This window comes from Crotalus tigris, unplaced genomic scaffold (assembly GCF_016545835.1).
Source record: "Crotalus tigris isolate CLP2741 ecotype Arizona unplaced genomic scaffold, ASM1654583v1 scf7180000017601.7605149639:7615979, whole genome shotgun sequence".
Taxonomy (NCBI): domain Eukaryota; kingdom Metazoa; phylum Chordata; class Lepidosauria; order Squamata; family Viperidae; genus Crotalus; species Crotalus tigris.
Genome location: NW_024096505.1, coordinates 6,751,544 through 6,768,273, shown reverse-complemented (window position 1 = coordinate 6,768,273; position 16,730 = coordinate 6,751,544). Strand labels below are relative to the sequence as shown.

At 34.8% G+C, this 16,730-nt stretch overlaps 2 protein-coding genes across 4 annotated transcripts in view; one reads left to right on the top strand and one right to left on the bottom strand.

Moving 5' to 3' along the window:
• The first annotated feature begins 190 nt into the window (after positions 1 to 190).
• On the top strand, positions 191 to 2,993 carry LOC120297122 (melanocortin 2 receptor accessory protein). The gene is made up of 3 exons (XM_039319383.1): positions 191 to 324; positions 894 to 993; positions 2,425 to 2,993. The coding sequence occupies exons 1-3, from the start codon at positions 228 to 230 to the stop codon at positions 2,588 to 2,590; spliced, it is 363 nt and encodes a 120-aa protein (XP_039175317.1). The 5' UTR covers positions 191 to 227; the 3' UTR covers positions 2,591 to 2,993.
• A 1,965-nt stretch (positions 2,994 to 4,958) lies between these two features.
• The window catches only part of URB1 (URB1 ribosome biogenesis homolog), a 69,965-nt gene continuing 58,193 nt past the window's right edge, over positions 4,959 to 16,730 (bottom strand). For all 3 annotated transcript variants that reach the window (XM_039319335.1, XM_039319338.1, XM_039319328.1), the window contains 10 exons: positions 15,886 to 15,988; positions 13,905 to 14,065; positions 13,262 to 13,373; positions 12,780 to 12,886; positions 11,201 to 11,344; positions 10,071 to 10,180; positions 9,356 to 9,547; positions 8,102 to 8,343; positions 6,697 to 7,269; positions 4,959 to 5,342 (listed from right to left, as the gene is read on the bottom strand). In XM_039319335.1, coding sequence (XP_039175269.1) covers positions 5,086 to 5,342; positions 6,697 to 7,269; positions 8,102 to 8,343; positions 9,356 to 9,547; positions 10,071 to 10,180; positions 11,201 to 11,344; positions 12,780 to 12,886; positions 13,262 to 13,373; positions 13,905 to 14,065; positions 15,886 to 15,988 — 2,001 coding nt within the window. In that variant the 3' untranslated portion in view covers positions 4,959 to 5,085. The remainder of the gene's footprint in view (positions 5,343 to 6,696; positions 7,270 to 8,101; positions 8,344 to 9,355; positions 9,548 to 10,070; positions 10,181 to 11,200; positions 11,345 to 12,779; positions 12,887 to 13,261; positions 13,374 to 13,904; positions 14,066 to 15,885; positions 15,989 to 16,730) is intronic.

The following is a 16,730-nucleotide window of genomic DNA, read 5'->3' as shown; positions in this document are numbered from 1 at the left end:
ATAACAGAGGGGGCCATGGCTCATACAAGAGACATTCAGTGTCATTTTAGCATTTGGCAGCTGTTACAGCAGAAATGAAGGTCAGCCTGAATAGTTCTGCTATGTCAAGGTAATTAAGGATGTCAAATCAGAAATTATTCACACAATTACAGCGTGTCATTATGGAAACACTGTAGTTTTGTGCTGGATCTATTAGAGTACCAAGCTACCTTGGTTGTATTACTGAAATGACTAATGCAACAAATTATACTGTGCCCTATGAATATTACCTGGATTACTTTGATCTACCTCCAGTTGATGCAAGTAATTTGAAAGCCAACAGATGTAAGTACTGCTGTTCTTTCCACTATGTAGGAATAAATATTTTATCCCCCCTTAAATGAAAGGGTAAGTCATTCAGTTATAAATATCTTAGGGTAGGAGAAATCTAGCTCAGGGAAACCTTGAATTCTAGGGGTGGAGATACGTGTAATCTTCCCTGCCTTCATAGGGGCAGGTTTTTGATGGCAGTGTTACACCTGGAATACAAAGGAAATAGATCCTAAGCATGTTTTATTTAAACAAAAATGTATTTAATTTTAATGGGTTGAACTAGAAAAATATCTCTTGAAAGTAACTAGGCACACACCTGCAACTTTAGTTATGTTTAAGACTGTCAAAATCAACATTTAACTTTCACTACTACTGTACCTTAATACGTATTGATCTCAGTAAGTCTCAGCCAAACTGAGGATGATAGCTTCCATTTGTAGTGGAAATGTTGCATACATTTTAAATATAGCACTGAAGACAACCTCTTGAATAATTAAACAATAAAGGCCATGTATATTATATGTATATAAATATGCTGATATTTATATTTATTTGAAGAGTTCTAATTTATTTTTCAACAGATTCAATTGTCATAGGCTTTTGGATTGGACTTGTTTCTTTTGTGGCATTTCTCTTCTTCATTTTGTTCTACATGTCTCGATCTGGTAGAACATCCATGAAGTGAGTGAAATATCTTTTATTCTACAAATGGTTTTGTAGTTATAAAGTTTGTACAGCTCTAGAAAAATTGGTATACTGAAAATAGAAGCTGGAAGGGACTTTGGACGTGCTCCTAGTCCAGCCCCGTTCAAGCAGGACGACCTATACCATCTCAGACAAATGACTGTCTAGCCTCTTCTTAAAAATCTCCAGTGATTTCTGGAGGCAAGCTGTTCCACTGGTTAATTGTCCTTACTGTCAGGAAATTTCTCCTTAATTCCATCCAGGTTGCTTCTCTTTGATCAGTTTCCAACCATTGTTTGTTGTCCTGCCCTCTGGAGCTTTGGTGAATAGTATGACCCCCTCTTTTTGGTAGCAGCCCCTCAAATACTGAAATACTGCTATCATGTCTCCCCAACTTACATATAATTTAATAAACCACTGGATTTAAACAGTGGTGGGATTCAGCCAGTTTGCACCAGTTTGGCAGAACCGGTAGCTAATCTTTTGTTGCCAAAGCCCAGAATGGACTTCCAGAAGCACATCCGCACAGAAATCCGGTTGTTCACATATTTGAATCCCACCACTGGATTTAAAATATAACAGTAAATTAAACATAGTTAGGAGAGTTCCTAATTATTTTCAAATCAGTTTTTCTGAAAATACTTTTTCAGCACTTCTTAACGATGGTAAAGTCCTTGTGATGCTTAAGAGTATTTCAAGATACAAATAAATAAACCCAAGCAATTTGTATATTTATCACATGCATTTAGTATTGGAAATGTGCCCAATAACCAAAGAAATTTGTTTGAACCTCAAGAAAAGATATTGAATGGTATCTATTGAATACTGCAGACCTATCAAATTCCTATAAACTTCCTCACTCCCTTCTACAAAATTGGCAGGTTAGATCCAAATTTATTCATGTCAGTTTACTTTAGTTAGAAGATTAGTTTTAACTAAAGTAAATTGAAATAAATTTGGATCTAATCTGCCAAATTTAGTGCTGTTTTATTTTAAAGATTACAATGTTTTACAAAACTTCTACAAATTAGTTTTTACATCATTTTTTGTGGGAAGAATGTCTGCATATGTACTTTTAATTTATACATCTTTGATGTAGTGTTTTATAATTTACAGAATACATTGATCTTATAACCTATTTTACATAGACAACCTCTCAGAAAATGAAGCAATAGTTCCATACAGATAAATATTGTATTGCTGGGCATTGACCAAAGAAATATTACTGGGACTAAACATTACAGAGACATTGTTATTACAAACTTATTTAGCACTGAAACATGCAGTTGAAATCCTTACTGTTATAAAGTTCACTGTGATTTGAGCCAATAAATTACATGAAATTTGATTATCGGTTATTATTGTTCCTCATATGACCTGACAATACTTTAAAGATAGTCAAATTTAATTTAGCAATTTTGTTCCCAGGACTGGAGGATCCAAGAAGTTTCCATGGAATTATTCAGAAACTATTCATCAAAATCTTGTTAATAATGACACTGTACGAACATCTATAGATAACCAAGGAGAAGAAATTGAAGGGCTATGTTCAAATAATAGGTTACCATGTTACCATATGGATAATTCAGTGTAAAATCTTCTCACAAGTGAAATATGAAGCCTGCTACATATTAAAATAGTACAATGTGCTAGGAGGAATACCTTTGTAAAAAACATTTAATCATTCTTTTTAAAAAAATACTTTGGCTTTTTTGTTATATAATAATCATTGTAGTATCTAATACAAAAGGGTAGATTTAACAGAAAATAAATATGAAATCCACAATTTAATTTCTAAAAAAATATCAAATGATTTATACATAGATTAGACAAAATGTTGTTAACTTTACATATACAGTTTAGTGCCTCAAAATCATGCTTCAAATCATTTAGGAAATTGAACAAAACCAAAATCAGATGCTCTACTCTACTGAATTACTACTGGAAATATTACATTACTTGTATTTTTACATGATATACAATTGTTGTAAAAAAAACTGGCTGAATCTGCAGATTGACTTTTGTCCTAATTGAAAATAAATTGTGATTGAACAATATTTAAGACTAATTAAAATGTAGTTATGTTTGAGATTCAGTGAAACAAAATATAGTGGTTTTATATTATAAATTATTCACTTTCTAAAATACAAATATTTGTTATGTATGTATATGCAACATTAAAGTTGCACGTCCTTTTATCTGCCTAGAATATATCTATTAGAAGCAGCATTATTATAAAAATTTAAAAACATTTTTTTCTGTTTCTGTAATGCAATGTACACAATAGTGTTGGGCAAAATTTTCCAATGACAATATAGTTCATTTTCTAAGAATTACTGGAAATGTAATAATCAGGTTGGATCATTTTTTCCATTTTTGGTAGCAATGCTGCAAAACTCAACAACACTGAAAAACAATCTCTAATGGATTGAAACAATTTATAAAAGGTTAGTTTCCTTTCCAACCAATTTAATTAAATATATCAAAGTTTATATCCCCACAAAGTACACTGGAGCAGCTTTGTACATGTTAATTGCTGCAAGGACTCTTTACACTTCTGATAGAAAAGTACACAGAATTCCTTCCTAGAATAATGGCTAATTAAGCTGTAGGAGTATACCTCTATGTCCAAAATAACTTCCATATTTCTAAAGTAAATCTGACGCAGAATGTACTTCAACTTGGAAACCATTTAAGGATCATAATACCATATATGAGTGTGTACTACATCTAAAATTTCAATTCTTTTAGCATAAAGTGATAATATTCCAAATTTCAGTGATCTGTTTCAACAGAAATTACTATCATTCATTATATTACTTTCTGATTTATAATATGCTCATTTTACTGTTTATATATTACTTGGATTTTAAATATAATCATGTAGGATACTCAATTATATAAAACTAATATTGAAAATGTTTTAATAAATTTAATTTTAGCCAATTTGATTTGCTTGTAAATTCCTTATGATTCACTTCATTTTTTCCCTTTCCCCCCTTTTCTATTTGTTTTTTTCTCAAAAATCTTAATATATATTAATAAATATAACAAATTAATTCATAACATAAGTCAGACTTCATTACACCCTTATGGAAAATAGCTAAGCACTTTTTTAAAATGATGTGGCAGATAATTTCTTGTAAATAGATATGACAGACAAGCCTGGTAACATGACAAAGCCAACATAAAACAAAGTATAATCTTGACACTACTATGATTTTGTCTTCTTTCAGTTTTTTCTGGACCCAGATATGGGATTGTATGAAGCTTGTGCATTGTGTATCTTCGAATTAAAGGAATGGCTTCTGTTAGTGCAGCTGAGAAATCATATTTAGCTGAAGCAATTTCTGTAAAACCTCTATTATTTTAAGGTTGGATATAGTTATAAGCTTTTTAAAACAGGACAGATTTCTAACAAGAAATGAATACTCAATAGTAGTTACAGTATTTACACATGAAATTATTATGCAGTGAAATGATTAAAGAAAACTATTTCAACATTGGTTACTGTTATGGACATTTTAGAAGCTTCACGGAAGGAAAAACTCATTTGGAGCATGGAAGTACATATACTAGGGCTGTATATGCTTCAAAAATAATTCAGAAAAATATCCTTGTTTTTTCTCAGAATTCTACATGATGAACTTGATACATAGTGCTCTTAAAAGATCACCCCATTAAAGCACTGTCAGCTTTTAATGTGATTTATTAAAACAGAACCTTGAAAAAAAATGCAGTTGCTTTAAAATGGGGTTGTTTCTTTATTCTTGCATTTAATAAAATACCATTTCTAAAACCATTTTCAAAGCATATGCAATTCTAATGGACATCTTTATTTCACACAACAGTAAACATTACTCTATGTTTATTTACTGCAAAATTATTACTTCAATGTTTTTGTTCATTATTTTTCCAGCAATGTAAAACGTACAAAAATAGCATCTAATACCAAATTTTGCAAAATTCTGAAAAAATATTAGTTTATTGGAAATCATGCCTATTATAACATACAACTGTACTATTAGTAGGAAAATAGACGTTGTTTTTAAAACAATTTCTGTAGGATTTCACACAATGGTTCTTTATTCATTTTTTTAATTTCAAGATAGGAAAGTTGACAAATGTTTGAGTTGAAGACTGAAAGTGAGGATGAAGATTTAAAAATGAGTATATGTTTTTGCAGAGAGAAACCATCGAGTCTTCAAATTCCAACCTTTTTTTGTCATTTCGTTCAGTATCAGTTGCTCCACATATTAATTTAATGTGTCTCATAAACATGTCTGGTTGTCTTGCTCCTAGCCAAATGTCTCCAATATAAATTGAAGTAAGGAAAATGCTTGCAGCTAGGAAAAAGAAAATGATAGTTACAAAAGGAATATGCATAACGTGGGGAAACAACTTTGTTTCGAACATGAAAGAACCTATCCTATTGCAGAGATTCTGTCATGGTATGTCAGGCCAAAACCCATAACACTTTGATTCTTCCAAGTTTCCTACAAAGCAAAATTTAGATGAGTGAGACAAGGCTTATATATGCTATCCCCTGTCCTTTCACTTCTTAGCAAATCCCAACAGCATACCTCTCTGGTCTGCTCCTCAATTTTCTCAATACCTTCCCTTCTCAGCCTCTGTTGATGTCCCAGTATGACAGGTGCCACCATGCCATTCACGAATTGTCCCCATCAGCTTCCCTCCCCTCAGCTACTGATGTCTTAACTTTTCATGTGCTTCTCCCAGCATACTTCTGCCCTGATTAAAATTGACCCTTTTTATTTTGTACTGAGAATGACCTGCATGGAGAATGATTTAGATCCTGGATATCTAACATTTTGGCTTACCTGGGCCACACTGTGTGAGGAGGAATAGTCTTGGGCCACATATAAAATATACAATATAGTTAATGTGTATAAATCACATAAAGTTTATGGTCTTGTGGGCCTGCATTACTAGCTGTCCAAGGCTACATGTGCTCTGCATCTGGCAAGTTGGACATGCCTAATTTAGATATTCCTAGTTATTAGTATTTGAGCATCTGATTTATAGATTTAATTTGGTCTGCAAAAATTCTGCCACTGAATATCTCATCTTCCAACCCACTCATTATAACCTCAACCCCCCCAATATTTGAATAGCTACTAGAAATGTTGTATTGCCTTGACTTAAAAGTAGCAGAAAAACTAATACTTGAAGACTCAAACTGTTAAATATTACTGTACACTGTAGTTTTAAAGATATTAAAGATATCTATGGAGATTCTTAGTCATCCAGGTCGCAGTTGTCCCAAAGATGGTTTTTTAAAGGACAACTGGACTTTCTTGTTTTTTCTTGAAGATGTTTCACTTCTCGTCCAAGCTTCTTTATTTCTGAAGTTCTTGGATGAGAAGCGAAATGTCTTCAAGGAAAAACAAAGTCCAGTTGCCTTTTGAAAAAGTACCTTTGGGATATTAAAGATAATTTATGCTAAAACCCAATGTTCTGAACTGTTATTTGCCCTTGACTGTAACTCATCTTCTGGAAATTTTAATCTGTATTATGATATATAACAAATTCCAAGGTTTCATAAGCAGAACAGCCTTTTTTCAATTTGATGATTTCTCATCATAGCTATAAGTTAACAGACATGAAGTTTAGCATATGTCAAAGGCAACATGTAGGGAAAAGACAGAGTATTTTTGTGGGAAAAAACAAACAAATTACCTTTGTTCACTTCAGTCACTTCAGTGAGGCAGAATTTTTTCACTGTCCCGTGAAAATTATTTTCTGTCAGGCCCTGAGATTCTAGTAGATGGAGCATGATTCCATTAAGCACAGAGAGATCACTCAGTTTCACAACTTCAGAGGCATTACAGATGCTACTATAAAGCTTAAATATAGCCCTTTTCAGTGATCCATCTTTAAGAACATAATCCAATGTAAAGTTGTTTTCAAAAGCATATTTTTTAAACCACCAGAAAGTCAGGAGTACATTCTGAAGGTTCAAGTTGCCATCAAGAAGGGATGTCACAAGCCATCTAAATACTAAATAAGCAATCTTGCATGTAAGCTCTGGATTACTATATCCTTTCTGTTCTGTTGGAGATTTTGTTGATATTTCCAGTAAAATGGGTTCCCAGTGGATAAAAACAGATCTCAGAAGAGTTTTGCATTCATTTAAATAGATTTCTTTCCATACAGAGATTGCAGTTGCCTCTATTTCAGTTTTGCTCTTTCTCTGAGCTAGTCTGATTGATGCTTGCGAGTGTAACCGTGGTTTGTTCCTGTCTGTATTTTCTGAATTAAATAAAAGCAAAAACCCTTTTATAAACAATGAAATAAGGGTAATCAATGAGTAATTGATTATGAGTACTAAGGCAGAGATGAATCGACAGATATTGTCATGCAGATTAACTTTCTAGTGAGTATGCTAATTACCTCAAAAAGTAGCAGATTTAATATTAAATAAATACCAGCAAGTTAACTATTTCACCTCAATTATTAAAAAAGCAAATGTTAATATCTAACAAGATCTCTGGAACAGCACCTATTTTGTGCAGCAAAAATATTTGTATCAAATGCATCAAAGGTTTATACTCTTCGTCTTTAAAATTAACATTTTTTTTAAATTTAGCTAAACAGAATCAAGATGCATGTTCACATTATACAATATGAGATTGTTTATATACAATATCCCTACATATTCTCAGAGTATTTTAACTCCCTTACAGTTCTTCCTCAATCATTTCTCCCTCATCAGAGAATGTGCTTACATAGATACTTCATTTCCTAAATTAATCTTGACAAACCAAAACACTGATGATGTCCCTATTTCCAATGCCTTCATGTTATATAAAAAGCTTTTGACGCTGACTTTCAGTGGGCTGAACATGAAACTATTCAAATTAATTTGCCATCATGAATCAAGGAGATTTTTCTTCCAAATATATGCCTGCTGAATTCAATGTTGTAGAGTAACTCATCTGGCAAGCAACATATTGATTTGTGAGAGTTATTACAAATGCAGGAATCTATTTTAATCTCAGAATAAGTGGCTGTTTTTGTAGCATTTGCTGAATCTAGACATTGATATAACAGCAATTCTCTGAAGTACTTTGAGAATACTTACTAAGCAATTCTTTGATTTGGTATTGTTGTGCAATAACATGCAGGTCATTCTGAAGTTCCATATCTTTACTAATTATACTCCACTTGTACAAAAGTAGCAAAACATCATTGTTTGAAAGGATATGTTCATTTATAATGAATCTGCCCATTTCTCTGAAGGCTTCAAGAACCAGAGTACGGTATTCCAATACAGAACTTAATACATTGAAAAACCGAATAAACTCAACAGGATCCAAGTTGGTTCTATTTAGCAGAAGACAGGAGACAAAATTAGGACAATATTTATATGACTTCAACAAATAATGACTGAACTCACTGTTGATTTTATTAGACACCAAGTAGTTAATCTCATTCCCAAATGAAGCAAAACAAGAAACTGATGGATAATTTATACATTATTGGAAAACATTACCAACATGGCATAAACATTGTATCTATATATTCATCTTATAGAAGATTAGTATTAATATGTGACTTGGAGCCAATGACTTATCAATTTTTATGGGTTCTGAATCTCTTGTTCCCTGGATGGGGAGGGACCAACTTTGACTCAATCCTACCAAGACCAAGACATGGATTATTAAGGCCCACTGCATCCGGGAACGTTCAATCTTTAACCAATGCAATTTAGGGCTCATGCTCTGTAAGCAGGTGGCAGCTGTGGTCGTAAAGGCATTTGTGCAACTCCAATTGGTGCAGCAGTTGCATCCTTTCCTGAATCAGGAAGCCCTTCATGTCCTAGGCACCTTGTGGCTTAACTATTACTAAACTGATAATCTCAACTTCTATTTTTTTTCCTAGGAATGTGTACACATGGGGGGGGAATCATAAAAGATACATTTTATTGTTCAATAAGTAAAATTAGATGTAATATCTCACTTAGATACGAATATCTGTAGGGGGTCAAGATAAGTCAAAAGCCCATCTAAAACAAAAGCCCAAAAGACAGCTGTACATACTCAATTTTGCTAACAGGATCAAAACTAATGTGAAACAACCTTCAGAAAAGCCTCCTAAATCAGTAGTCGCTGCCCAGAAAAAAATGTTTTAGCAATTTGAGACAGAAATTCCAAATGATATAAAGCATGAATTATGGAAGACAGGCCTGACTTCAGCAGAAAATATTAATGGCTAGATTGGGGTAGATTATGATGACAAATATTACTCTTGTTTACAATGAAAAAGTAATTCTTTTTGTAATGGAAAAGCATATGCCAAAGCAGTATACAATACCTTAAAAATAGATAATAATTACCGGATGTGGTTAAGAAGTATGAGCAGAACATGGAGAAATTCATTAATAAGCTGTATGGGAAGGAATTTCTGATTCTCTTTTAATTCCAATTGGCTAGATGAATTGAGTGAAGTTTGCTTATTTCCTAAATTAGTTTTCCAGAGAGTTTGGATTAAGGAGATTACACGTATTAGCAACTTGTTTTCTAGAAACCTAGAAATAAAAAAAACCAAGCATTTCAGAAAATATTTATTGCTATATGTTTTTTATATTTTAAAAACTTGCATTTTTAGGAACTGACAAAGTAGTTAGAACATCTGAATTCAATTTTTATATAAATTTAAAATTAACTCTTACAATTTGGGTTAAAAAAAATACTTGCAGGCCTAGTAGCATTCAGGATAGTTACTTTTATACTAATTTAAATTATACAATATTACATTCTTCAAAATCTCTTAGCAAATAAAATTTTGAATACATCACTTGCTTTAAGTGACGTTTGATATTTTTAAAAGAGGTGACATATTTTCAACTAAGGTTTTATTTGACCCTGAAGTACTTCTTAAGCTTTCAATAAATTTACCAAGTCATTTTTCTGACCATTATTCAGTTATATAAAAAACATGAAGAAGAAAACATGCATCTCTGAAAGGAAATATAACTTGAACAATTGTATAAATTAATTGCATAATCACATCCCTGCTTAGCACAGAGACGTAAAGAAATTTCTGTGTACCTTTTCTCAACAACAGATAACAGCCAGGTTAAAAGGCTATGGTCCTTTATTAGTTCATAAGCAGCTTTACTGATGTATGCAGCATTTTGAAGTATTTCCAGAATCTGATACTGAAAGGCAAAACAAAACAAAAAAACACTATTAATAAAAGAATATGATAAAAGGGAGTTTTCTAGCACCATGTTATAGATCAGAATAGCATCTAATGCTTTAATAATACCGTAGTGACTAGAATTCAACCCTAGTTATAAGGGTTGGAGTATTTGGAGAAATACTAATTATCATATTATCTGTGTTCATATACTAATATCTGTGTTCATATACTATCAAACTTCCTAGGGAAAAGGAAAATAAAGTGATGTTGCTGCAGTTGTCACAGTGTTCATTAAATTATCTATGTTGAACTTCACTTACGGAAGCAACCATACCAACTAAGAGAGAAGCCAATATAGAGCAACTAGATAGATATCTAAGAGTCTGGGATAATGAATGCTCAGGCAGACTACAATTGAAGAATGTGTGCGTGTGTGTGTATGTGTACACACACACATGTACCCAAACATATTGGTAAATCCATGTCAGATTAGGCTTTCTGAAAATTTTTCTGTTTCCTGGACTATTTTTGTGTTATGCAGATTCTATATCTGAATACACAGTTTGCACATCATATATCAAAAAATGCAAAGGGCAATAAATAAAGGTCAGCATGTAGACTCTACATTTTCATCCAAACTAATTTGAAGTTTCATTCAATTATATACTTCTGCTTAAGGCAGGTTTTTGCTCCAAAGGGGCCTCCTCCAAACAGGAGTGGAAAGGAGGTAACCTTCCAAATTTGCTTTTTTCTCCTGCTGGCTTCTCTTTACTATCTTCCATAGCATTTCACGGAAATGGCAACCGTCTGCAGCAGAGTTTAAAATCTCTACTAGACTGAAAAAAATCTAACTAACTGCAACAACATCTGGTAAGCCTCTATATTTTTTTGCTTCAAATGTTACATTTATTATAGAATGTATAGGCAAGCTTCCAATTTACAGTGACAGACTCAGATTGACATCTTGGGATAGAAGTGTAAATGGTATTCCTGCTCTAATGAAATGAAATCCATTTTATTTTTAGAAGAGTTTTACCTGTGTTGCTTCATCACACAATGGGCTATGGAAGAAGGACAGAATGACATGGAAAATTCTTTGATAATGATACAGCTGATAGCAGTTTTTATCTCTGAGACCTTCTCCAATAATAGTTAGAACCCATTCACGTTCCATTTTGTGCTAGAAAACAAAGAAAACACATAAAGCAATCAAGCAAAATTACATTATCATTCTTTTTCATGTAGAGAGAATGCTAAGTCCAGATAACAGGCGTGCTTCAAAAAGAAGACTAAAAGAAATAGAAATCCTTAAACCATATAACCTAAATTCCAGATATACTACCGTGTTTCCTCGAAAATAAGACCTATCCCGAAAATAAGCCCTAGCTTGATTTTACATCTGCGCCTAATATAAGCCTTACCCCCCCCCAAATAAGCCCTGGTTAAGTCTCTCTGCAGTTGGCTACCCACCCATTCCATCTGGTTGTTCATGGTGCCATCACCATGAGGTTAGGTGGGGGGGGGGGTGGAGCTGCCCCCCACGCCCTGCACCCGCTTACCTCAGGGCCCCCGTAGCCAGGTCTCCCATGCCCCAACACCTGCCTCACCTCGCAGCAGTGGCACTAACAGCGCATCTAGCAGGAACCTGCATGGCTACTGCTGGCCCACTTCTTCTGCGGCTGCTTGCTGCCGTTCGCGCATGTTGCCCCCAGACTCTGTTTTGCCAGCAGAGGCCTTCAGGAAATGGCTCTGTAGCCCAGAATGGAACCCCAGGCGGACACGCATGTCCCCCCCCCGGCCTTCGTTTCGCCGGTAGAGGCCTTCAGGAAAGGGTTCTGCAGCCCAGAACAGAACCCTGGGTTGACGTGCGTAACACCCCCAGTCTCCGTTTCGCCAGCAGAGGCCTTCAGGAAAGGGCTCTGCAGCCCAGAACAGAACCCTGGGTTGACGTGCGTAACACCCCCAGTCTCCGTTTCGCCAGCAGAGGCCTTCAGGAAAGGGCTCTGTAGCCCAGAATGGAGCCCCAGGTTGACTCCTGTGTCACCACCCTGGCCTCCATTTTGATAGAAGAGGCAGCGAGCGGCCACAGAAGAAATGGGCTGGCGATGGCCACATGGGTGCCGGCTGGACAGGGCTGTTGGTGCTGCGAGACAAGACCGTGGAAAAATAAGATATCCCCTGAAAATAAGACCTAATGCCTCTTTCAGAGGCAAAAAAAAAATAAGACCAGATCTTATTTTCGGGAAAACATGGTAGCAGGTATTTTTTCACTTACAATTTAGTGATTTTATCCAATTTTAACTCTTTCTTTGAATCAGCACATTCAACTAAATAAATATTAGCAATCCATAATGCCCAAAGACTTTCATAAAAATTCTGCCTCTATGGTGAAAACTTTCTTTGGTTGCATGTGGATATAAAACAATATTACACATTTTTCTTATCTCAAATAAACATGCACAAGTTGCAAATGTTTTCAGGATGAGACTTTCTGAAGAACATGTTTTAAAATGGCAATAGAACAGCAGGAAAGTAGTTGAATGATAACATCTAAGCAATGTAACAGAAGAAGATGAAAACAAGATAGCTAGTCGTCTCCACATGAGTTTCTTTACCTCTAAATCAAAACTATAGAAAAGGTGAAAAAATCCTGGCACTTTTCTCAACTCCAAATACTGGTGGGATAGAAGAAATCTGTTCAACTTTGTGTACATATGTTCCTCTGTAAAAGCAACACAAAATTGAACATTACAGCATGAAAAAACTGCCTATTTTCATATTAATTACAAAGCACATTATAGAATTTTATGTTGTATTTTTATCTGAACAATAAAAATTTCTTCATGCATAAAAAAATCTGAAACATCAGATATCAACTGTAATTTTCATTTTCTTAATTTGATTTGATGTATATATACTTTACATAGAATTAACTTCCTTGTATTTTCCCTTCCACTATTATCCTTTTTCCAACTCAATCATTATCACACAGATATCTCAAATAGAGAATGGCCATTTGTTCCACATTTGTCTGTGAATTTTAAACATTTCCGTTATTTCTATGAAGTGGGAAAACAATAGACAAAAACTATCATACCTGGCTTCAGTATTTGCTGGGCAACTCTAGATATATAGAGTGTTAAAGGGAAAGTAAATCTGAGGTTTGGTTGTTTTATTCCATTTTGCACAACGTCCATAAGATACAGCAACTACAAAAAAGAGAAAAAAGAAAAACAACTGGAAAAAGATATTTAAAAATTCCATTTAGGAACATTTAATTGCACTCACAAAACTTTTTCACAGAATATTTATTTTCCTTTAGAGCTGCTGGAAAAAAATTGGTATTCATCATAATCCCTAACATACTCATTGAAATCAGAGCATCTGAAGATCGATATGGATGCATAATAAAATAGAAATTACTATTATAAAAAAACTTATTTAAAAATTGCATAAAGAATATTAATCCAAATTTGGATTCAGTTATCTGTTGATTCATACAGAACCTCAAATTTCAAGACGACAGATAAAGTACAAAGCACTCTAAAACATTTACATATTTGACAGAGGAAAAAATAAGCATTCTACGTCATGGTTCGAGATTTGATTTAATTAAAAAAAATAACAATTCAGGTATTCTATTGACCTCATATAAATTACTGGAATAGACTGGATTTCATTTCAATCCAGAAAATTTGTTTTACTGTTGTTAAGTGATACAAAAGTCAACTCATCTCTACCTGTTTCTGTTCTCGAAACCGAGCTGCTTCCAGGTGAGTGCGAAAGGAACTCAGGACATGGTAGGCAGCTGCACGCATGTTACTGTCATAGCTGCTAAGGGCAGCGACTGTCAAGCCCAATGCATTGATTTCAACAAACTTATGACATGCCACAACACACTCTACACAGCAAGGAGAAAAGAAATTGCATTTTTAATGAGAAGGTCTTTTAAAATAATTCAAGAAAATAAAATCTGAATGCTCACATTAAAATCACAGCAATCACCAGCAGAATTAATAACAGTCTCATTAGAAAAACAGTCTTCTCTGTTGCCCTCTCCTGTGTAAAGTTGAACCCACTGAACTGGCTTAATGTTTTCTTCACACAAAAGAATCCCTATTGCACCCTTTCTAATGGATTCTATATTCTGGTATATATACCATTTTTTTTCTCCCTTTTCCTCGACTCACTTTTATCAAGATGCATATTCATGGCCACTAAAAACAGACTAGTTATCTCTTACTACATTTTTCTGTGTATCCTGTGATAATTAGCATTTTTGGGGAAAGGGTTTGTATTTTTATTCGATCAGTTCATATATGTTTGTGGAGCAGTGAGTCCAATGAAAACACTACAATGGTGAGGACACAGGCAGAATGAAAAATGGTTTTAGTTAATCCCCCCATCCAGTTTCATTTTATAAAAAGTCAAATTTTATCAAAGATAAAAGGCCTTGCTTTTTATGCGCAAGGCCAACATGAATTTTCTGAAGATTAATCTGAAAATAGGTCTAGGACATACAAAGAAACATGTACAAAACCCCTGACCTTGCCAACTAGACTCAGTTGCTAATGTAGCTTTAATTTATGTTGGACACAGAGCTTATTTACTAAACCTTGGAAAGATGGCTGCTAAGTAAATAATTACTGATACAATAATCAGCACTAGAAACTGCCATGTCTTTTTCTTTTTTAAATAATATGGGTTAAAATAGTGAGAATTATTAAACATTTGCCTCACAGTGCTATTATAACCCCACGCAAAAAGAAACATAGGTCCTTTAGCCCACATGTATCTGCAGGATAAAAGGAGGTATTAAGGCATGTAGGATGATAGAATCTTCAGTTTGAACAGCACAGGCAAAAGAAGCAAAAAAGGAAAATAGAGAATGTAAATAAGGAAATAGCAAGTCACCAAAGAAAACAAAATATCATTCTATTTAAGGAAAATGTAGCCTCGTGTGTATTTCTCCATACATCTAATGAACTTTTTTTTGAGATTGAGAGCTATCCTTCAGATACACATAGAATTATTCTCCAAAAGGCAACTTGGGACTGGAACAACAAAAAGATAAAACTGAAAGGAAAATGGAATTATATTTGAATTTTTAATTTCTTATCTCTTTTCTTTATCTCTTTTCTATGATCACAAAACGATTGACTGTCCTTTTAGGGCTTTGGGGATGAAATAAGGTTCAGGACCCATATCACTGTCCCCTTCTGCCCCACTTGCTCTCTGCTGAAAATCAGCTAGTGGCTCTGAACGGATATGCCTTTTTTTAAAAAAAAAAAAAAGTTAAGGTAGCTCCATACATTCTGCGTTATATTATTTAAAAAATATTGTTGAAAACACAAAAGTGCCATTTTTCTTAAAGCATTAAGAAACATGACCCCCCTTAGAAAATAAATCTGAAAGAGTCCGAATCAAACTACAAAATCAAATTCACGCTGACCAAGAAGAGGGTCGTTTAATTCAGCAGGTTTTCTGGTAGATGCCCCTAAGATCTTGTGAAAGATCCCCTGCCTTAGGACCTCACACGTTTAGAACTGATTTTTTGTGCGTGAAAACAGCGTTTGTAGTATCTTCCCCAACATAAAGCTCTCTCAACTCTTGGAACAGCCAGTCAGACAGTTGCTGGCCCAGACTGGGAAAGAAGACAGGTCCAAAGGTTCGGATTGAATCAAATGCTTCCAGACAATGCAAGACAATCACTTCATATACCTGGTTTTAATAATTCACTGAACAGCTGGAGAAGAAAACAAGGATCATAGAGATCTTCAAAACCCAAATCACTTTTCCTTTGGCTCTGGAATATATGTTCTTTCTAAAATGAAAAACATAAAAGAATGCATGCCTGTATTTCAAGTTGCTTCTTGGCTGTTTTTTCTCAGAACGTATCATGCAAACAGCGAAAAAAAACAAAACCCCAAAGTCTCAGTTGCTGAGCAAAGCGATTGTCAACAGAGATACTATGCTATGTTCACTCAACAACTGCAATTCTGGGTCTCCCAGTTCAAGTTGTCAGGCAACCATGTGGGTCATTATGCAGAGTGCCAGGGAGAGGCCTCGGGCCTCCTGGACAGGGTGGGGCAGGGAAAGGGCTTGGGTCTCCCACCACACCCAGGAGGCTAGGACCCTCTGCCTGCCCTACCAGGGAGAATAATGATGAGAATGATGGCATTTGCTAACTTTTTCACTAGATTTGAAGTCCGTTTCTCCAGCGCACCAAGGACTCTCCTCTCTGGAGAAGGAAAGCATTGTGAAACGCACAGAACGCTGGCCTTTTTGCCATATTTGAGGTCCATTTCTCTCCCTGCACAGAAGGGAGGGGGAGCTCCTCGGTGCTCATAGGGAATCCAATGTCTCCCCTCCCACCTGCAACCTTCCTTGCTGGCTTCCCCATTAACTTTCTGGGGAAGCTGGGAGAGAAGAGGGCAAATTGTGATCACATGATCACAGGGCACTTGGCAACTAGTTGTAAATGAGAACAGGTTGCTAAGTGCCTGAAATGTAGTCATGTGATTGAGGGGGAGCCCTACACAATGTTTTACAACGGTAGAAGTGCT

Excerpts from the sequence above, each read along its gene's own strand:
- LOC120297122 (XM_039319383.1), top strand. The coding sequence starts at position 228 with ATGACTAATGCAACAAATTATACTGTGCCCTATGAATATTACCTGGAT. Across the intron at positions 325-893 it reads TAATTTGAAAGCCAACAGAT|ATTCAATTGTCATAGGCTTT; the intron begins GTAAGTACTGCT and ends ATTTTTCAACAG. Across the intron at positions 994-2,424 it reads TCTGGTAGAACATCCATGAA|GACTGGAGGATCCAAGAAGT; the intron begins GTGAGTGAAATA and ends TTTTGTTCCCAG.